The sequence below is a fragment of the Nymphalis io genome, chromosome 24, assembly GCF_905147045.1.
Source record: "Nymphalis io chromosome 24, ilAglIoxx1.1, whole genome shotgun sequence".
Taxonomy (NCBI): Eukaryota; Metazoa; Arthropoda; class Insecta; order Lepidoptera; family Nymphalidae; genus Nymphalis; species Nymphalis io.
In genome coordinates this window covers 2,399,615-2,422,324 of record NC_065911.1, presented here as the reverse complement: position 1 = coordinate 2,422,324, position 22,710 = coordinate 2,399,615, and the positions used below count along the sequence as shown (strand labels likewise).

Here is a 22,710-nt window from a genome sequence, read left to right as displayed (position 1 = left end):
CTAGCGTACGTAGCTTGAGGAATCCTTGGCTGTCAGCCTTGATATCTCCAAGGCTTTCGATAGGGTCTGGCACAGAAGTCTTCTCTCCAAGTTGCCGGCATATGGTCTGCCCGCTCAACTTTGCACCTAATTGCCAGCTTCCTACACAAGCGCAGCGTTTGTGTTTTAGTTGATGGTTGCGCTTCACAATTCTATGTAGTGAATGCTGGGATCCCCCAGGGATCTATGCTATCTCCCACACTCTTTCTTTTGCATATCAATGATATGCTCTCTCTTGGGCACATACATTGCTATGCAGACGATAGTACAGCGCATACCATGGACGCGTAGTGGCTGGGCGAGCGGAAATTGATGAGAGGTGGGAGGATCTTGTCATTGAACTCGATAGGACGTTGGAGCCCATCGCCAAATGGGGCTCTGATAATCTTGTTGAGTTTAATGCCAAGAAAACACAGGTATGCGCTCTCACAGCGAAAAAGTCACTATTTGGCCCTCTTCCCTCCCTCTGTGGCACTCCGCTGGTGATACAAAGCAAAATCGCCATGCTGGGGATGGACGTTCGCTGCGACCTTAGTTCAAGGGATTACATCGAGGCTGTTATAAAAACAGTTTCACGGAAACTCGGAGTTCTGAACAAGGTGCGGTGTTTTTTCACGCCACAACAACTGCCTGTTGTAAAAAACACAGGTACGGTCTTGCGTTGAATATTGCTGACACCTTTGGGATGGCTCCGCTAAGTACCTACTGGAGGCCTTGGATCGGTTGCAGCGACGTGCGGTCCGCATTATTGGCGACGTAAAGGTCACAAACACCCTCGAGCCTTTACAATTGCGTCGAGAGATGGCAATGCTGAGCGCTTTCTCTCGACTGTATCATGGCGAGTGCTCTATGGAATTATGCTCTCTAATTCCTGATTCCCCCTTCCTTCATAAGTCTACGCGTGCTGGCTCTCGATGTCACCGCCTAACTGTGACATCAATTCCATCGCGCACAAAGAAATTTGGCAACACCTTTCTTTGTCGCACTTCCAAAAATGGAATTCCTTACCAGCTCCCCTTCTCTTAAAACCCGGGTTCCTTCAAACGAGGCGTGAAGAGGCGGATCTTGCGGGACGGCAAGGCGGCTAGTGCAGAACATTTTTCCCGACTGTACTGGCCGTCGTCGCGTTTGGACTCTACTACCACTTACCATCAGATGAAGTAGTAATTTGCCCTCCTGGCAAATATAAAAAAAAGTGTGTGGATAGCTAGGGTGGGTTTTGTTAAAAAATCAGTTCCAAGACTTGATAACTTGACTTTCCATTGTAGACCCAAATAAATTATGAAGTTAAATAGAAGCTTATATAATAGAATACATCGAAATCGCTCTCTTCTTCTATTCAATAAAATAATAACCTCAATGGAGCATTCGAGATTTTCCTTACTTTACAACTGGTTGACGCAGATTAGATCTGATTCAAGACATAAACATATTTGTACAAGTAATCCAAGGTTGTTTATTTGTGTTTATGTAACATTTCTGAACTGCAGGTTGTCTTTTTTTATAGTTTCGTTCAAATGTATGCCGACGATTGTATCGGAAGGACTTTAATGTACATTTTTATATGCAGCAGTTGTACTTTATACGAAACGTTTATGTCAACAATCAAATTTATTATACCGGCTCGAGTTTAATCGCTCAATCGTCTGACACATACTAATTACATAAACTCTGATTACACGCATATTTGTCTCCAATTAGTTCGATCTTGATAATTTGCCACGAACCGTTATTTATGTATCCGTTCCAAGCTTATAATGTATGTTTTCAAAGTGTTTTCTTGACATTTGTCTTGGCAGGAGGTCACACCCACAACTAGATTTTTCATGTACGACATTGACGTGGCTTATTGTTATAAGGAATAACAATCGGATTGAAATTCTGAGCGATTTTCTTTTCGTGACTCCACGTGTACACACACACAACAAAATTAAAAAGGTTATCTCTTTCAAATGTCAGTATGAATAATATTGTGTATGCAATTATTTTCGATAATAAAGAATTAGCTTGCCTATAAGGAGGACCAATATTATGTTCTCGTTCACTATCTCTCAACTGAGCATCTTTCGGCTCTTTCACAATTGTTTGTTAACTAAAGTTCAGTTTTAAGATTATTATGTGGATGAGTTTTGTTTGTTCTTGGAAAATTGCAATCGAAATTTTTAAAGTAAAATTAAAACGTATGTTATATTGGAAATAGGCTGTTATATATGCATGTATTCTATATCCTATTCCGAGCGAAGATTGAGTAGAGAAAACAAACCTTAGATTTGAATATTCTATGCGATTTGCTTCTAGCTCTCTTATTAAGCACTACAAACATTTCTTGATTAATATAACTTCGTTCATAATACAACTTATTCCACTTAACTACTTATATCCACTTTAAGTTATAAAGTTCTGATAACAATTTCGCCGGTATACAAAACACCATTATTTCATAATAATAATAATATCCTGGGACATTTTTCACACACGGCCATCTGATCCCAAATTAAGCTTGTACAAAGCTTGTGCTATGGGAACCAGACAACTGATATACTACATATACTACATTTCTTTTGTAAATACATAATTATATAGAAAATTACACCCAGACTCAGGACAAACAGACATGTTCATGCACACAAATGTCTGTCCTGGGTGGGAATCGAACCCACAACCTTCGGCGTGAAAAGGCAAGTATCTACCAACCACGCCAACCGGCTCGTCAGTCGTCGTCTATTTCATAGAATTTCACGAATCCATAATGAGTACCGTAGATTATTTCAGATATCGTCCAATGATGTCATGTGGATTCAATGTCAAAGCTGTTTATTTGTTTTTATTCCATCTGTGATTGGAAAAGGTTCGTCAAAAGCGTTGGCGATGATTATTGTAGGAAGACGAACAGTTTTTAATTTGATCTTGATCGGGTTTTATGGATGTTCCATATTTGATCACGTTTTAACGCTCCGAGATTTTTGTAAACTATTATTTGAGAAATGATTCTTTCTAAACGCTTTCGAGTCATAAAATGTTATCATAGATGTTTCTCAGTTTTTAGATCAATGGAAACAGTATACTAAATAAATTTCAGTGTTTCTTAATTAATCGTAATCTTATATAAAAAGAGTTTGTTCTTATATATGATAAAATAAGTAATATAATATAAAAATAATATTCTATTTGTGTATTATAGATATAAGCGAATACGTAATTTCATTGCGTTCGATGTCAGTGTTTATATTAATTGATTTATTTACTATTTTATGTCTGTGCCAATCAGAAATAAGGACATGTGAGTATTCACGATAACCTTATCAAAGATTACCTTCGCAGTTGTAGTATTGAATTGTAGCAAGCTTATAACTTATTATGTATATTTTTAGAACGATCTGCGAAAAAAATATTTTTATATATGTGTAATATGTACATATTGATATATTACTAACTACTCGTGAAAATTGTCTTGTATCATCGCCTATGGCCACTCTATGAAGCACCCTATGCATACTTTATAAAGTTTAAACTAGATAACTACATTTTACATCTTAAATGAGTTGCCGATCACGCCATCCATATGTAAGATGTTATATCCCTTGTGCCAGTAATTACAGAATTTCAATTTCTAAACTAAACTTATTTTACAATACTTAAAATATTTTTATCTCTTTTTCACGTATGGAGCTGAAACGGTAGAGCAAGAGGTGAGGAGTTTAGAGGTAGAGATTTTAAACAACGAAGGTCCAATATGTATATAAACGTACTTATCGGCTATCAGTCCACTGCCAATGGCAATTTTATTTATGCGTTTCAATATGAAAGGCGAGAGTGCTACATGTATTGGCACGGGGGATATATTGTCGTGATAATATTGTTGGCCGTATAGAATAATAATGGCTACGTATGATGTCAAGTGATTTAAAGGAAAGAAATAATCTGGCTGAGTTTCGTCTTCCCAGTAGACGATTTTTTTTATTCGAAAATATTTGTGGTTTTGTTTATGTATATATTTAATGAATATATATAAGACTTTGTATTTGACTATATTCTTACTTTCAGAGACGGTCGTCGATGGTCGGTGGCATCGCTCCCATCGTCCGGATACGGTACCACTCCAGGCAGTTCGAGTCTTTCAGTAAGTTTTTTTGCATGATAATTAATTATTTATTTTATTATATATTAAGATGTTTCAGTGTTAAATCATACAATGTTTCCCTCAACCTAAGAACATCCTCTAAGAGACCAGATAAGAATCCGGTTTCAAAGGACCAACTTCAATTCTGAGTCTTCTCCTTATGTGCGCTCTTCACTTCTTTTACTAGAGCCGATAGCAGTAATAAAACTCACTCACTGATTGTCCGCAAAAACAACGATGAACATGAAGTCTCATCCAATGACTGTGACACAATAATTATCTATAAATCTTCTCCTATACGATGAAAAAAAAGCTTTCTACACTTTCTAGATATTTACTGGGTGTTTGGTTTTTGTTTTCTATTTTCTACTAATAAATAATTACTATTAATTATTATTCATGTGCTTTGATTGATTTCATGTGATTGCATGTTTTGGTGCTGTTTGAATAGACAGCAAGCATCACAGTTGAAATTTTAGTATTACTAATGCGTTTGACTGTTACTTTTTTTTGTAATTTCCCGAAACATACATATGTACATATATATTTAGTGTAAATAACGCAAGGGTAAGCGATATAAACGTCGCAGGTTCATTTCTGACTCCTTAGTCTATTGTCGTCCCCAAATATAATATAAACTGTACGCTTAATTTGAGAGGTAAATAGGACTATCAGCTATGTCAATGTTAGATTTTTAAATTAATAATAATAACAAGGAGTGGTGCTTACTAATCACGAAATGCAGTCACGTATTAATCATCATCAATAAAAGGAAACGTTGTTTGTAACATAATATATAGTAATCAATGAGGTATCATGACATTATTCACTGTCAGATAAAATGTGTGATAATTCTCTGTGTGTATATTTTTATCTAATACTAAATACACCTATAATGTGGTAGCCATTATACGAACGCTATATAATGCTATTGAATTATTGAAGCTATTTAAATATTCATATATCGAAGTCGGTAGCTTGTGGAATTTGTACCGAGTTCAATATTGCAATTCAATTAAGATTCTACTTAAGTTTAGAAGTATTGTTTGGTTTTGATTTTAAATGTTCTCACCTCCGCCCCTCAAGGGCTAGGTTATTTTTTTGTTACCATATATAATTGGGACCTCGTTAAAATTATAATTACTGCGGTTTTACTTTATTATTAATTTTTTTTTTTAAATCTTTTTGTTTTAAATCGAATAATAAAATGTCCGTTTTTAAAGAATCACTAATATTCGTATTTACCTCTCCAATTAAGTCAGATAAGGTTCGGGATCTTATATCGCTAGACGGGTAGTAAACCATTACGCTATTGACGCTTTAATTAAACATATTATTATTAAATTAAACCTAAGTATATCAGAATTTATTAAATCGCTAGTTGCGTGGCCGCTCGTGTGCATGACACAGAATTTGCCTTCGGAAGTGAAGTTTTGAGTAATTTTCTTGGAAATACAAATTACCTAAATCGTACTCATCGCTATGACCTTATTTCTTATTAATTATTATATTATCTCAATGAATTAATTATTTATTATTAATTTTTTAATGAATATAAGCCATAGTTACAATAATGAATACTTCGCATCAAATTAATAACTTTTTTTTCTTAATTCCTTTTGAATTATTCGGCTAAAAAATTTGATGTCCTGTATTATCCGAGTAATCAATTAATAATGGTGTTGATTCTTTATATATATGCATAAATAATTTAATTTGTTTTGTAAAGATAGTTATCGTATTCTAACAAAAAAAAATATGATAAAGCACAATCATAAAAAAGTGTAGCGGCGACTAGCGCTAAAAATAAAAAAATAAAATTTAAAAATTCATGCACGATAATGTTGCTTACAATAATTAATTTTAATATAGTTTTAACAAATATTTGTAAGAGCCGATGTAACTCAGCGAGTAATTACGTGTTGAAATAAAAAAATGCAACACGTTACTTATTTGTGCTTATAATTCATCTCGTGCTCGGTGTTGAAGGAATACATTGCGAGGAAACTTGTGTATGTGTCAAATTAAAATTGGCAACCTTATTTTGAGTAGCTTCGTAGAATAAGCACTGCCTTCTCAAACGCAAAGCAGACTTTAGTCCAGCAATGAGACATTCAGAGAATAAATACTTAATATTGAACCCAAGACTGAGATATGAGGCTTTATAAGCTTGCCACTAGACAAATAAGTAAATTAAACATGTCTGCGTTTAATATTATTTCAAATACATTAAATAAAAAAAATAAAAAAAACCGTCTTAGATTTTTAATATAAAAATGTTACTCTTATTACAGTTTTCCTTTGTAATTTATGTTACCGAGTTGTCGGATGAAATTGTTTTATATTTAAGATCTCGACTGCATTTATATGTAAATAACGATTTTAGCTCTTATTTCCTTTTTATTAAAGATGATATTCCTACGTGTACCCTTATTGTTAGCTTTGAATGTCGTCCAAGTCATCAGCATAGCTACGTTATTCCTTACACATTAGATACTTAAATTAGATCCTAATCTCTCTTGAATTTTTATCTATATAAATGTCAACTACACAGTTGTATGTTACGATAACAGTAATGAATTCTAAACGAACAACAGCAAATTTAACAATTAAACAATAAGAGCCTTACTCATAACCGTTGCTTAGGGCGTGGACTCATGTATAAGGTGCGTCATCGTCGGCCGCGTAACGGCACGACTGTCTCCCGGCGCGGCGTCGTGCCGCAGCACGGTGCCGTGTACGGTGCACCGCTGTTGATTAGTTCGCACGTGTTAATAAAAATGGCTGACAATTTAGATGTCGACTTTTAAAAGCACGTACCGTTCTCTTATGTAATATATAATTATAAGAAATATACAAAAACATGCCGGCCGCCGTGTAACGGAACGCCGTACCGACATGGGGCTACGCCCTTACCGGTTGTTTAGTTAAACACAGATTTCGATCTTTCTGTTATTATTGATTTGACATTCGAAAGAAGAAGAGACATTTGTTTTTTTTTTAAATCACTGCTGTTGTCTAAATGATCTCGTCGCCAGGCAGAGGGTGAAAGGAGGGGGTCTTAAAATACTGAGCCGGATGTAGGGAGCACACTTAAGGGCTCTGAATAAGCGAGTACTAAGGGTCTCCAGCGAGGCTACCATTGTTTAACTAATCACCATCTAAAACCATTTATAAGTTAAGAGTCTAGTAAGTAGGTAGGTAAATAAATACAAACGGATGGCTTCTAAATTTCGTACATCGGGCTAAAATGATTGATCAATAAGGTATACAATTGTATAAAAAAAGTTATCAATTAAAGTGGTTTAATTCAACCGCCCTGGGTAATGTAGCGTGTTTAAGTTTTAGATATCGTTTATAATCGTGATTCTTTCGATTTTAATACAATAATTATCATAACTGTGACGACGTATCTTCATTCGCAACGTTTATGACTTAACCGCAATTAACTGTACGTATATATCTATTATGTACGCTATTTTAATGCGTGTATCTTTTAAATGTTTTAATTATAATATAATTATTATTGTCAATATCTCTCTTTCTAATATTTCACATTCGCTCTATTATCGTCAGCTCGTGTGTCACTGCTGGACACAGGCCTCTCCCGCTGCACGCCACTGAGTTCGATCGTCAGTTCTCATCCATTATCGCCCCATCTAGCCACAGGGCGCCTTACACTATGTATGCCGACACGCAATCTGTATTCAAGAATCAAAGACCGCTCTACACGGCATAGTTAATAAGTTGACCAGTTGATTGTTAACGTAGAGCGTCACGGTAGCATGCGAAAGCGATCCCGTGGCGCTCCTCGTTAAGACGGAAAGGGTAGCGCTGGTTTTTTAGTGGGTATTCCGATGTTAGGGGCGCACTCGGCGCCTTGGACACCGGCGAGCCCCACCCCGCTGTTCCAAAAAAAAACCACTTGATTGTTAACGTAAATTATATATCTGTTTTATATCGGCAAAGCCTGCCATCTGACAGTGATTAAAAATATGAAGTCCAATTACATTCAGTTTTATTTTAAGAACGGTTTCTTGAACTTAATTTCTGTTGTTGCTATTATTTGGGTGCGTTTCCTGTGTTGCAGTCGCAATGTTCGTCGCAGGAGCGTCTGCTGGCCGCGCAGGTAACCTGCGAACCTCCGCGCGCACCATGTCCACATTGCCATCACCATCAGAACTCACTCAAGTAAATATTTACAAATCGTATAAAATGTTGAAAACGTGGCTGTATTTGGCAATACCTTTACCTTTTCCTAAAATAATAAAGTTAAATAAAAAAATACAATTTAATTTCTAGCACAAATAGCTCATGGGATGTTATCTAATTAAGGCATTATTCAGTTTGATTTAATTTACTTGTTTACATACATTTTCTAATCCAAATAACTGTATAGTATATTACATAGTGTGACTTATAAATCTTAGGAGTTTCGTTTATTGTTTATATACTTTGATTGTAAAACATATTTTACGTTAGTTTTCGAAGTATTTTTTCTGTCTCATATGTATATATAATATTTCTAAGTATGACTCAGTTTAATACAATTGCAATATAAGTCTTAATTTGTTAAAATTTGTGGGTATTAATGTTGCAGCAGTTCACAAGGCAGCGGCATGAACTGGGCGTCGCTTTCAGACAGCGGTGGAAGTGGACACGTGGCGAGGGCACCCTCTCCCTCCCCTCGAGCGTTGCCCCGGAGAGTGAGAAGTCGAAGTCTCAGGTATGGATACGTCAGTGTGCACAAATATGTTTGTCATCGGCGTTATTGGTTATCGGATGCGTATCGTAAAGTTGAGCCAAATAACCACAAGCATCACTGCTTTCACGTGCTTATGTACAATCAATCAAAATATTTTTTATTCAAATAGACTTTTACTTATGAATCGTCAAGCGGTACTATCGGTTCGGAATGTGAATTCTATCGAGAGGAATCGGTAAGAAACTCAGAAGTTACTCTTAATATTTTTGTTTACATAATTCATGTTTTGCTCGTCGGTAAAGGAATTATGACAAGTGTATCTGACCGGCTCGAATTGAGACTCCTAAAGAGCCTGGTCATAATGACTATTTATATAGACATTGAAGGACAAAGCCTTGCCCATCTTCTTTGATCCAAGTTCAAAGAAAGGGTGTGTGGCGTGAATCAACATTTTCAGGGCTGTTTTCAGTGGCTCATCGTCGACTAATTGGAGCTATTAGGAGCTGGTGACGTTAACGTAGTTATCATGTTTTTTAGTGGTTTGCTAAAATGGTAACACCAATAGACATTATTCTAAAAAACATAACGAAGTTTAGTCATATAATAAAAACGTTATATTCGGTTATTTGACTTTTCAATAATTTATTCTTACTTTTTTATTATTATGAAACGCCTTGATTTTATGTTTTTCGCTAATATATTTAAGTCTTATTTTTTTTAAATCATGTTATCAACAGAATAAAACCTTATTACTTACACGACTATACTACTATTACACGAATTTACAAAATTGTAAATAATATGTAATTATTTGATAATTGTATGTAATGTCCTTCAGACCGATTTCGGCGATGGCGGCGCATCTCAAGAGAGATCAGCCAACTGCGCAGGAGATATTATAGTGCACAAGTGTGAGCGCAAACACAGGCGCACTTTTCCCTAACTCTCATAATGCGATGGGACGGCCATCCGACACAACAACAAAGTTTAGACGCAAGAAAAACGACTTTACGTGCTTTCCGAGGTACGGGAGTGTATACACTTCCAACTTCCAAACTCCGGGCTACTACTGAGAATTTTCTGACAGAAAAACTTAATAAATTTTTAATGGCCCGACCTGGGAATTGAAACCAGGACCTCCGGGTCTGCGGCCTTGCATCAAGTCACTAGAGCAACGAGGGTGTTATATGTAATTATACTTACATAATTGATGAAACTATTAAAATGACATCATAGACTTAGTATGACGCGGCGAAACGAGTTCCAACGCTTTTCCTTTACGGGAACGTTACATACGGGTTGTTACTTTTGTGTGTGTGTCTGTATATCACTATAAGAAGTATAAATCATTGTTTACGATGTGCGTAAATGCAACCTAAACAGTGGAATCTTAAGATGTGCATGTACTGTCATCGTCTGGGACGTTGACTGCCTCGTTAGTCTAGTGGCTAGATATAAGGCCGCAGATCCTGAGGTCCTGGGTTCAAATCCCAAGTCGGGCCAATAAAGCAATTTATTGAGTTTTTCTGTGGAAGTAGCAGTCTAAAGTCTGTAATTGTGTATACTCACGTGCCTCGGAAAGTAGCTAAAGCCGTTGGTTCTGCGCCTGAAATCTTTCCGGTCGTGTCGGATTATGAGAGTGAGAGAATAGAGAGTTCACCTGTGTTTGTGGCACACACTTGTGCATTGTAATATGTTGCAGTTGGCTAATCCCTCTTGAGACTTGCTTGACTTGACTTGAGACGCTGTGCATGAAATCGGTCATGAAAATAATACATTACATAAATATACATTCAGTCGCATCATACATGGCAGTCGAAATAATTGATGACTGGATGGTGTCAACTCAGACGGTCGCACAGTAACCTTATCACCGGTAAATTGTTTTTCTATTCTATAGTTCTCCGTCCCGATCCCCGGGCGGCGGAAGCGGGGGATCAGAGGGGTCGAAGGACGACGCGGTCTCGGCGATGTCGTCTCTGTTCGCGTCGAGGTTCCCCGCTGCACAACGGGCTATGGATGATAAGTTCGTAACTTATTTAGATAATAATAAATAATAATGCCTTGGAAAATATATTTGATATAACCGCCCGGTTTGGTAAAATATAACATTCTTTTGTTTTTTAATTTGCAATTAAAACTCATTATAGTAATCAGTCTCAAATCTAAAATGTTTTGTAAGCCTTAACATAATCTTTAATATAATGTCAGATATTTTAAAGAGAATAAAAGTAATTATAATGTTATAAATATCTTTTGGGTTCTGCCTTTTTTTTATTACTAGCAATACACGTTTTTTAAGGAATTACTAATATTTCAATTTACCCATCCAATTATGCGTACAGATTGTGTTAGGAGTGGGGATTACAATAGCCTAAAGGTTCAGGATCAAACCTGCGACTTACACAGCTACTCGACCCGTATTTGGTCTTTTATTAAAGCATATGTTATGCATAATTTTTTACATACAATTTTCTCACGGTTGGTTTGTATTTTTCTTGTATACGAAGATTAAAGCTACAAAAATAGTTTTGTTTTCCAAACAAATAAGTTATAATATATTTTAATTGATGTATTTTTATTTTAGATTAAGATCACTCATCGAGGAGCTGACGGAATTGGATAAAAAGCCAGATCGTAATCCGATCGAACGATTCGTTCAGAGACAGGTAATATTATTTGTGAGAAGCCAAAGCACACATCCAAGGTTTTTGCTTAGTTATTGATTGTCATAAATATAACACCGGTTCGGAAATAAACACCTCAGACCTGAGAAGAACTCGAAAGAAACTCAACGGGTTTTTTTATATCTCATAATTGACAATTACAAGTAATATACAGCAATAGAATTGTATTTTTTTTTTATTTTATTCAAAATAGCCTAAAGGCGTTCGTTTCATTCCCAAGGTGTGCAATTATCTAAAAAGTCATTGGTTGTGTAATATCCAATGCGCGCCACCTACCACGGGAACTGAGATGTTATATCCCTTGTGTTTAGTTACACTGGCTCAATATCCCTTGTGTTTAGTTACACTGGCTCGATATCCCTTGTGTTTAGTTACACTGGCTCAATATCCCTTGTGTTTAGTTACACTGGCTCAATATCCCTTGTGTTTAGTTACACTGGCTCAATATCCCTTGTGTTTAGTTACACTGGCTCAATCACCCTTCTAAACGGAACGTAACAATACTAAGTATTGCTGTGAATCAGGGTTGAATACCAGGGATATTCACCATATCGGCCTGTAACTATAATAATAATAATGTCCTCCAGACCGATTTCGGCTACGGCGACCAATCTCAAGAAAGACTAGCCAACTGCGCAGGTCATATTATAGTGCACAAGTGTGTTCGCAAACACAGGTGCACTCTCTATTCCCTAACTCTCATAATCCGATGGGACGGCAATCCGACACGACCGGATGAGTTCAACCAACACACTTGGAATTTCCAGTCTCCGGGCTGCTACTGAGAATTCTTTGACAGAAAAACTCAACAACTTTTTATTGGCCCGACCTCATTAGAGTCGCCGATGTCCAGCTCGTAGTACCTCATAAGAAGTCTGCACAATTTGACGCTTCTTGCCACCGTTCCCTTGGCTGTATAATAAAGTGCGTATGCGCTACTTTAATTTCTACTTATTTTTTTTTTGTTTATTCTTTTAGGTTTTGGAAATGGCGCGAGATTGTCTTCATAAATCCGAATCGAAGCAAGTGACTAGTAGCTATTTCTACGACATGGCGGACAGCTTGGATCGTTTGTTATGTGAGGTAAGTAAATATATGATAATAATATTCGAGTTTTAGATATAATAATAATAATATCCTGGGACATTTTTCACACACGGCATTCTGATCCCAAATTAAGCTTGTACTATGGAAACCAGACAACTGATATACTACATATACCATTTTTCTTTTTGTAAATACGTACTTATATAGATAATTACACCCAGACTCAGGACAAACAGATATGTTTATGCACACAAATATCTGTCCTGGGTGGGAATCGAACACACAACCTTCGGCGTGAAAGGCAGGCATCCACCAACCACACCAACCGGCTCGTCAAATATGATTTTATATACTTTAAAAGATAATTGTAATAAATAAATGAATAGATATTTTACCGCAAAACAGCAGTACTTGGTATTGTTGTGTTCCGGTTTGAAGGGTGAGTGAGCCAGTGTAATTACAGGCACAAGGGACATAACATCTAAGTGCCCAAGGTTGGAGGCGCATTGGTGATGTAAGCGATGGTTAACATTTCTTACATTGTCAATGTCTAAGGGCGTTTGGTGACCACTTACCATCAGGTGGCCCATATGCTCGTCTGCCTTCCTATACTATAAAAAAAAAAAAAGAATAGAGGTTCCTATCGGTATTAGTTTCTAATTTTATCTGAATAAGTTGTATAGTCCGCATCACTCATATTACAATTGTCAAATCTCCCTGCTTAGCAATTTCTTACAAAAACAAGCCAATCATTAAATCATAGTCGGTGAGAAATGGCTAATAAAGAAAGCTAGTATAAGTAGTCATTACATATACATATCAGTAATTAATTGTATGCATTATCTGTTAGCCGAGATGGCCCAGTGGTAAACCCGGGCAAGTACCACTGAATTTTCATGTGCATAATTTGTGATTATAATTTATCTCGTGCTCTACGGCGAAGGAAAACATCGTAAGGAAACCTGCATGTGTCTAATTTCACTGAAATTCTGCTACATGTGTATTCCACCAACTCGCATTGGAGCAGCGTGGTGGAATAAGCCCAGCAGTGGGACATTCACAAGCTGTTACGGTACGGATTATCTGTACTGTATTAATGTAGTGTACCATAAATTATCCTTGTTTGTATTATAAATGATCGGTTGATTCATGAAATGTATTGCTTACACATTGTCACTGGTACCGAAATAGACATAAATTACAGTTAGATACCCCCCCCCCCCCTCACACGCAGGCAAAACTGCAGGTGGAAACTAGTAAATATATAAAAAATGTATAATAAATCGTGGCTAATAAAAAAAAAACAGTTCTTACAAGAACTGTTTTTTTTTTGAATAAATTAATCTCCCTACTCGTTCTAGACAAGAGAGAAATCAGCTGAAGCTGGGGCCCAAGTGGCTCCTCTAGTCACCCGACTGACTCTTGCAATGGCGCGACCAGCTCGGCTTCTTGAGTGCTTGGAATTCGATCCTGAGCGCTTCTATAGGCTGTTGGAAGCGGCTGAAGGACACGCAAGACATTTGCAGGTAACAATACATGTAGAAGCGTAAAAAGAATATTACGAATTAACTAACGAAATGAGTGGACATAGTGCTTAACTAAGTTTCAGATTCTGAGCGTGCTTTTATCATGCTCAGTTTTTTTAGTTGTTAAATAACTCAGGATAGCTATGACGTCACTAAATCATTATCTATGGGAAGAAGATGGAGTTGTTTGCTAATGTCTAGTGTTAGGTGCCTTTGATTAGCTTCTGGGACACGATGCTTAAAGCGTGAAAAAAAATAACAAATCCCATTTTACAATGATAAATGTTCTTCAAAAATGAATGCAAAATAATCTGAGTAAAACCGCCGACTTTATAATGTAAAGAGATTGGAGAGAGGAGTTGCAACCACAATCCAGTTCAGATTAACTGAAATATAAGCTTTGTAATGTTACCAAGTTTCAAAGTCAGATTCACTAATTACGCTTTAATCTGAATGGTTACTGGTCGGTCGCATCTGATGACGTAATGGTTGACCAATGAGCGTTGAGGTTAATGTAATGACGCGAACGTGTGCCCGTGGCCGACAGGGAATGACGACGGACATCCCGCAGTACATCATCCACAAGCTGGGCCTGTCGAAGGACCCGCTGGCGGAGCTGCACGTGCCGCCGCCGCCGCCGCCGCCGCAGAGCTGCTCGCCCTCCAAGTGAGTGACATTGTATTACAAAGTGACAATTTAAAAGTTACTAAGTAATAAGTAATATATTTTTCACTTGTCTTAGTTTTGTCATATATATATATAAATAAATGTAGTATGATAAGAGATATCTGATCGTACGTACCTCCTCCACCTCATCAGAGTGCGCGGGCGTCAGTCCCCACCAGGCGCGCCGGGCTCGGGCTCTACACCCCCCTCGGAGAATGATTATCAGGTCATCAAGCTCATCTCCAACGGAGCCTATGGCGCCGTCTATCTCGTCAAACACAAACAGACGAGACAGAGGTAATTATTTTATTTATTTCAAGTTTTTTTACTATAAACTATTAAACCGTTTGGCTTAAATAATAATTGATTTTAATAAAAAAGTAATTTAATTTACCAACGTGCAATTCCTAATATTACTCATAATTTACAGATACGCGATGAAGAAAATAAGTAAAAACAATTTGATATTAAGAAACCAAGTTGAACAAGCGTTCGCTGAAAGGGACATTTTAAGTTTCGCTGACAACCCTTTTGTGGTGAGCTTTTAGTTTATATTTGTAGTATAATATATATTCTTTGTCATTATATTAATGATTTTTTATTAATTATTGTATTTATATTATGGTTAAATTCTTACAAACGTGTTTACGAAGCATAATTGTTATATTTTAAACATTTTTCATCGGTCAACCTTATATTTATATGTTACTTATTAAAGCAGCAAATTATATTTTGTTGTTTAAATTAAAGTATTCCTGTGATTAAGTTAAAATTGGGAGTGGTTTTACAAATAAATATTAATATTACATTATACACTTATAAGACAGTAATGTGTGCAAGTGATACCAGCGATGGTCACCCAGTGGAGCCACTTAGTAATCACTGCACAAGTTAGTTTAGTTAGTGCTCGAAGTACTGAATGTCATTATGTGGCCCTACCGTGCAGGTGACGATGTACTGCTCGTTCGAGACGAAGCGCCACCTGTGCCTGATCCTGGAGTTCGTGGAGGGCGGCGACTGCGCCACGCTGCTGCGCGCCGGCCCGCTGCCGCCCGACATGGCGCGCCACTACTTCGCGGAGGCCGTGCTGGCCGTCGAGTACCTGCACTCCTACGGCATCGTGCACCGCGACCTCAAGCCGGACAAGTGAGCCGCACGCACGCACGCACGCACACCTCGTCGTATAGCTTATAATAGTTTACCGTTAACACAATGTGTTTACCGTTATGTGACGTCATAGTGGTAAACGGCTGTTTCCGAATATTCTCAGTAGCGGTCAATATTTTTACAGCTTATCTTAAATAGTTTTCTAAACAAAAAAATAAACTCGCCTACATCTCAGTAACAGAGTTTTTGAAAATAAATTGAACCCAGCTAAGATTAACTATAAAACAGTAATAAATATTCGTCCATCTCACAGCCTGCTCATCACAGCAACGGGTCACATCAAGCTCACTGACTTCGGACTCAGCAAGATGGGTCTCATGTCACGTAAGTGTCGTATTATTTACAAATTGATTAAAAATATATTGTTATTTATTTATTCATACAATTGGTTGAATGTCAGAAAACGCTTAAAAGCTTTCATATTTCGGTTACGAAAAAATGTATGATAGAAAATAATTCCATGGTTCCAAATCATGATATGTGGTCACCGCTGCTTATAGAATTGCCACTAAGAAGTATAAACCACTACTCGCACGGACTGGCCGGTGTGGCCGGTGTGGCCGGTGTGGCCGGTGTGGCCGGTGTGGCCGGTGTGGCCGGTGTGGCCGGTGTGGCCGGTGTGGCCGGTGTGGCCGGTGTGGCCGGTGTGGCCGGTGTGGCCGGTGTGGCCGGTGTGGCCGGTGTGGCCGGTGTGGCCGGTGTGGCCGGTGTGGCCGGTGTGGCCGGTGTGGCCGGTGTGGCCGGTGTGGCCGGTGTGGCCGGTGTGGCCGGTGTGGTCAGGGTCAGTTAACCCAGTGAGGTAGTGACGTGCACTTCCCCCCGCAGTGGCGACGAACCTGTACGAGGAGTACGCGGACCGCGAGGCGCGCCAGTTCTCTGATAAGCAGGTGTGCGGCACGCCCGAGTACATCGCGCCGGAGGTCATACTGCGGCAGGTACTCGCCACTCACATACTATGTCCTTAGGTGGTAGCTTCTAATTTGACAAACAATAAGTAAGCGTAATGCTTCTATATTGAATAAAGGTTTATGGTTTAATTAAAAATAAAGAAACGTTTCTTGAGTTAACGTTTGTTTTTCATTTAGATAAAAGGCTTAAACTACCTAAGTTTTATAACGCATTACCTAAGATGTTTTTTTTTTTTTTTTTGATGTTGTATTAAAGTATCGCCAAGTAATCACCAGGCTTTATGCGCTTTTTTCCAACTCCATTCTGCGGAGCTTCCAATGTCTTCTATACATTGTTAGCAATACATATATGTATGAATAAATCCAGGGCTACGGCAAACCTGTGGATTGGTGGTCGATGGGTGTCATACTCTACGAGTTCATCGTGGGCTGCGTTCCGTTCTTCGGTGATACACCGGAAGAACTCTTCGCGCATACTGTCAATGGTATGGATTCCTTAAAATATATTGCTTTAATTAATAACTATTTTAACGTTTATAAATGTTGTTTAGCAGATGATTAATTAAAGAATGCTGGGTCTTCTTCTTTCGAATGTCAAATCAATAATGAAAAAAAGAGAGGATAAATCAGTGTCTAATTAAACAGTCGCTAAGCAACGGTTATAAGGCTGTATAAAATCTTTGTCTGGTTTTGAATATTATAAATATAAAACAGATTTTGATTAGTCACACTAGGTAATCTATTTTATAAATATTTACAGAAAGGTTTTTATTATATGAAATACGTACAATTCTTATGTACAGAGTGATAAATATATATAATAAACTCGGCCGCTTTATAAGAATAAATAATAACTGCACCGAAAAATGTACATAACCGACTTCTATGTCAAATTTGAGTTTGTTTGATTAACAAACATTCAAATACACAAGGACTCCACTACCAACTACCATCAGATGGAGTGGAGTCATTTGCTTTTCCGGAATATATAAAAAAAAAACAAGCTCCGCATGAGCAATGTAGACGATGTGTCAGTGCGGGGCGGCGTAGTGAGTGAGGGTGTTGTCCCGCAGACGACATCGAGTGGCCGTCCGAGGACGACTTCCCCATCGCGGTGGAGGCGCGCGCCATCATCACGGAGCTGCTGGCGCGCAACCCGCGCGACCGCCTCGGCACGGCCGGCACGCACCAGGTCAAGGTACGGATCGAGGCGCTCCATTATTGCTATAGCATTTATATAGAAGGGAGTAGGATGTTTCATTTTTTTTTTAAATTATAATAGCAAGGAAGGCGAGCAAATTGACCACCTCTACATCGGGTGGTATGAGCTTACATCAATCCAAAGGCAATGAGAGTAATATAAACCATATAATCACTCGTAATCACAAACATTACATTAGTCAGTTTGGGAAGCAACTATTTGCTTAGCATTGCATTTTTATAGCGTTCGTTGTGTCCATCCTCGGTGGTTGGGCTTAGGGTGCCATCTTAGTTACCAAGGTTAGTGGTGCATTGGCGATGTAAGGAACGGTTAATATTCCTCACACTGCCAATGTCTATGGGCGATGGTGATCACTTACAACCAGGTGACCAAATTGCCCATCCAACGCCCATAGACATTGAAAGAAATGTTAACCATCGCTTACATCGCCAATGCGCCACCAATCTTGGGCATTATAATTGATGTTATGTCCCCTGTGCCTCACTCACCCTTCAAACCGGACCAAGTACTGCTATTTTGCAGTAGAATATCTGATGAGTGGGTTGGTACCTACCCAGACGAGCTTGCACAAAGCCCTACCACAAGTAAAAATATTGTGTGTTTTTATCTAGGAACATATATACTTCTACGGTCTGGACTGGAACAATCTACTGCGACGTAAGGCTGAGTTTATACCACAGCTCGAGAACGACGAGGACACCAGCTACTTTGACAGTGAGTACATCGTAACACGTAACTAAAAACCGTTTAACATTCTCTTGTTTTATTTGTAATTTAAAATTACGCGGTGATTTTATAAATTATTTACAATGACGATTACAAAATTAATACCGAATGGCTTCGCTTGTGCAGGTCGCTGCGACCGCTACAACCACAGCGAGGCGGAGACGGACGAGGCGGGCGAGGCGCCCGAGGCGGACGAGGCGGGGCTGTTCGCCGCCTTCTCCTCCACCTCTCCGCAGTGGCGGCGACACTACCACCACTCGCACTCCGCGCTCGAACACGACTCCAGGGTAACTATATAACCCACTCGTTTGCACATCTGCTTTATTGATACCGATTAATTTTTTTTATATTACGTATTGCAACGCGATATATTATATCGTCGGCTATTTTGAACTTTGCTTACTTGAGGCGTATAGTTTGTTAGCTGTAATCGCTGCACCCCAAGGTCATTACAAGGTCAAACACATTACATTAACTGAACTCAAATGACGTTCACGTAATACTTTCAAATGACTATTTTATTCACTCTGCTTTTTATTATTTTGCTTATCGATAGTATGTATACGTATTGGATATGTTGTTTTAATCCTCAGGGCACTAAATAATTCAGCGGTTGCGGTAAAACGGTCTCGTTAAAATTCATTTTCTATACTTGTTACATTAAGAGTACACTTACGACAGCTTAAACGACATGTCGATGTTTACGTAACACACATGCAGTACAAGTAGTCCCTAACTCGAGCGTGTCCCGCAGAGCACGGACAGCTGGCCGGGCACGCCGGACAGCGCGGGGCCGCCCACCACGCCCACCGCGCCCGCGCTGCACCACCATCCCAAGTGCCCTGTGAGTTATGCTGCTGGATTTCCTTATTACTTTAGTCTATTATGCTATTTTGCGAACTTTCTTAACGTGGCTATTTGAACCTACGATAGCTGAAGTAAGTACTTAGAGCTTTCAGACAATTTATTACTATGCTATTTTCTTCGATTTTTAAATGCACCTCCCGTTTTGCTTTTAATGTATTGTTTACTACCTACATTTATTTACATACTTTTTTGAAATATTAATTTTGCCGCTCACTTGTTGCAGCGTTAATAACATTTCCCCCACTCCAATTAGGCTCGAAACTAAATTATTTGATGTCAATAGTCGAGTGTGACTCGGAGAAGTTAGTGCACCGGGACAACTTTCAGATGGTGGGCACGGGCGGCGGGTCGACGGCGGAGTCGTCGCAGACGGACTCGGACGACGTGTCGCCGGCGGCCCGGCGCCGCGCCGCGCTGCGCCCGCTGCCGCCGGCGCTCGCGCACGCGCACGCGCACGCGCCGACGCTCGCGCACGCGCACCCGCACGCGCACGCGCACCCGCTGCACGCGAGCCATGCTGCGCTCCTACCCCGCCTGTGAGTTACACGGATATAAACACCATTAGTGAAAATTTACACAATCTTAAACCTGCAAAACTTTTACATTAATATTTATTAGTTTAAAATAGTAAAAACTATGTTTTTTGATTTAGAATAGTTCAAGGATGTTTACTAATTCGTAATATATTCATTTATAGACCGGATGTAGCGAAAAAGGACGATAAAGGCATAGACAAGCTGGACAAGGGTAAACCTTCAGCTCTTGCGGCGCCGAAGTCTATGAGACGGTCGGCGAGCACCTCCGGCCTCTCGCTTGTTATTCATCCGGGTATGTATTGCACTTTAATTTATTGATTAAATTTCAGGACGTCACAAACGGCGGTGTCAGCTGATTCGACTCCTAGTTTTTTTGTTGATAATAAAATATTTTAGTAGTTTCCGGTATAATCAATCCGTATTACTAGATTACTTTAGTATCAGTTTATAGTATTCAAATAAATTTAAAGTGATAAATTACAGTGAAGTAGTGTTTTAAAGCAAAAACTCTGTATCACAATCAGCTGTTCGTTTGTGTTTACCCTCCTAATAAAGCAATAACTAAATATAAATAATTGAACTATAAAAATAGTGAAACAGTGTGTGTGTTATAATCTGGATACACAACTTTTATATATAGGTTTCATTTTTATTAATATTCATATTTAGTGAAAATAAACAAATTACACAATAGTTGTACAAAAATTATTATTAAGACACAAGAGACTTAATTTATAGTGCCACCTAGTAGTCATCTCGAGAACTATTATATGTAATCAATACGACATTATGGCTAATAAATGTCATCATTGTGGTAAATTCCTGTCTGCGTCAGATGGCGCTAAGTGTACGAAATGTCCATCAATGTTCCATAGGGCTTGCGTAAATCTCAGCCCGGAATCTCGTATCCCCCAAAAATGGATGTGTCGTAGTTGCAAAAACAATGGTTCCATTAAATGTTTGTCGGCTTCTTCCTCCCTTGCTAACGCTGAAAGAAATGATGAGGAACTTAACGCAAATTCGTCCGATGAATCCTATCTGGTCCGAGAAATAAAATTGTTAAGAGCCGAATTAGCCACGGTCTCTGGAGAGATGACATCTTTTAGACTCGAGCTAGCCAAATTAAATTCCTGTATCACAGAATTTAATAATCGCGTGGACATTATTGAGGAGCGTTTATCTTCATTGGAGCAGCAGAAAGCAGGTAGCAGCCTGAACCGGGACGATATCTCTCATGAAGTAGTTTCTCAACTTCGTTCTGAGCTTAATGACCAATGCAAGAAGGAGCAAGAATGCTTCTCTAATGATCTGGAGATATCAGGCTTGGCAGAAAAGTCCGGAGAAAATGTGACTCAAATTGTCACGCTGGTGGCCAAGAAAATAGGCGTTAATCGGGTCCGCGTCGCGATACTTTGAGTAGCGGCGAGCAGCCGCGCCCGCGTCCTATCACTGTACGGTTGACGCGGCGCGCATTGCGCGATGATATGTTACGAGCGGCGCGTGTACGACGAGGCGCCGACTCCTCGAGCGTTATAGACGGAGAGCCGCGCCGTTTCTACGTCAATGAGCGCCTTACGAAATTAAATAAATTCATATTTTTCAAAGCCAAAGAAGAAGGCCGGAATAAAGGTTGGAAATACATTTGGACGAAGGGCGGGCGCATTTATGTTAGACGTACCTTTGATGCCCCAGTGCACCGAGTACGAGGAGAGGGTGACATCAAAAAAATTTTTGGAGACAGCTAAATTTGAATTTTAAGAGTTTCTTTATTCTAAGTTATTTTTATTATAGATACTATGTTGTTTACTTCAAAGCTCTGTATCGATACTCTAATGAAAAGTTTTTATTACTGTATTACTGTAAATTATTATATTTAATTATTTTTAAGTCTAGTAATGATATGATGAAAAACATTTTACCTTTTGTAATTTTAAATATTTATGGCTATTTGCATTATTATAGTTTTATTACAAAAAGTGGTGTGACATTCAAAACCTCCCATGTGATATACATTGAAATAAATTATTTTAACATATCTTTAAAGCCATCCAATTACGTTTTTCTAATAATTTTAAAATCTTTAATATTAGGAACTTTATATATAAGTATATGTGCATATACGAGAACAATCACGTATACATCATGTTTATATATGTGTAAGCCTAATTTTATAAGCATATATGGGTGTTTTCAATGGTACTTATCTTCCAATGCATTTACTGTTATAGTACACTATAAATGGGGGGCGTAAAAAATATTAAAATTGGATTTTTAAACCCTGGTTCACTTAGTACACACCCCGAAGAATTATTAGTTGCCTTAGAACGACACAACGTTGACATTTTGGCTCTTAACGAGACATGGCTTCGGGGTGGAGAGGAGGGGCGCGCACCGAAGGTCGCGGGTTACCGTCTGTGTCATATACTCAGACCGGAAACAATACGTTCGCGTGGCGGCGGTGTAGGATTTTATATCAGACGAGGGCTGTCTACAC

At 38.6% G+C, this 22,710-nt stretch overlaps 1 protein-coding gene across 3 annotated transcripts in view; it reads left to right on the top strand.

Moving 5' to 3' along the window:
- LOC126777966 (microtubule-associated serine/threonine-protein kinase 3) overlaps nt 1-22,710 on the top strand; it is a 91,132-nt gene that overhangs the window by 50,695 nt on the left and 17,727 nt on the right. For all 3 annotated transcript variants that reach the window (XM_050501317.1, XM_050501318.1, XM_050501316.1), the window contains exons 5-24: nt 4,084-4,159; nt 8,250-8,350; nt 8,760-8,885; nt 10,765-10,890; nt 11,452-11,533; nt 12,530-12,634; nt 13,960-14,124; nt 14,672-14,790; nt 14,944-15,087; nt 15,221-15,326; nt 15,737-15,936; nt 16,211-16,281; nt 16,783-16,892; nt 17,233-17,350; nt 17,939-18,063; nt 18,699-18,801; nt 18,940-19,100; nt 19,568-19,657; nt 20,008-20,216; nt 20,378-20,508. In XM_050501317.1, the coding sequence (XP_050357274.1) occupies nt 4,084-4,159; nt 8,250-8,350; nt 8,760-8,885; nt 10,765-10,890; nt 11,452-11,533; nt 12,530-12,634; nt 13,960-14,124; nt 14,672-14,790; nt 14,944-15,087; nt 15,221-15,326; nt 15,737-15,936; nt 16,211-16,281; nt 16,783-16,892; nt 17,233-17,350; nt 17,939-18,063; nt 18,699-18,801; nt 18,940-19,100; nt 19,568-19,657; nt 20,008-20,216; nt 20,378-20,508 (2,468 nt within the window). The remainder of the gene's footprint in view (nt 1-4,083; nt 4,160-8,249; nt 8,351-8,759; nt 8,886-10,764; nt 10,891-11,451; nt 11,534-12,529; nt 12,635-13,959; nt 14,125-14,671; nt 14,791-14,943; nt 15,088-15,220; nt 15,327-15,736; nt 15,937-16,210; nt 16,282-16,782; nt 16,893-17,232; nt 17,351-17,938; nt 18,064-18,698; nt 18,802-18,939; nt 19,101-19,567; nt 19,658-20,007; nt 20,217-20,377; nt 20,509-22,710) is intronic.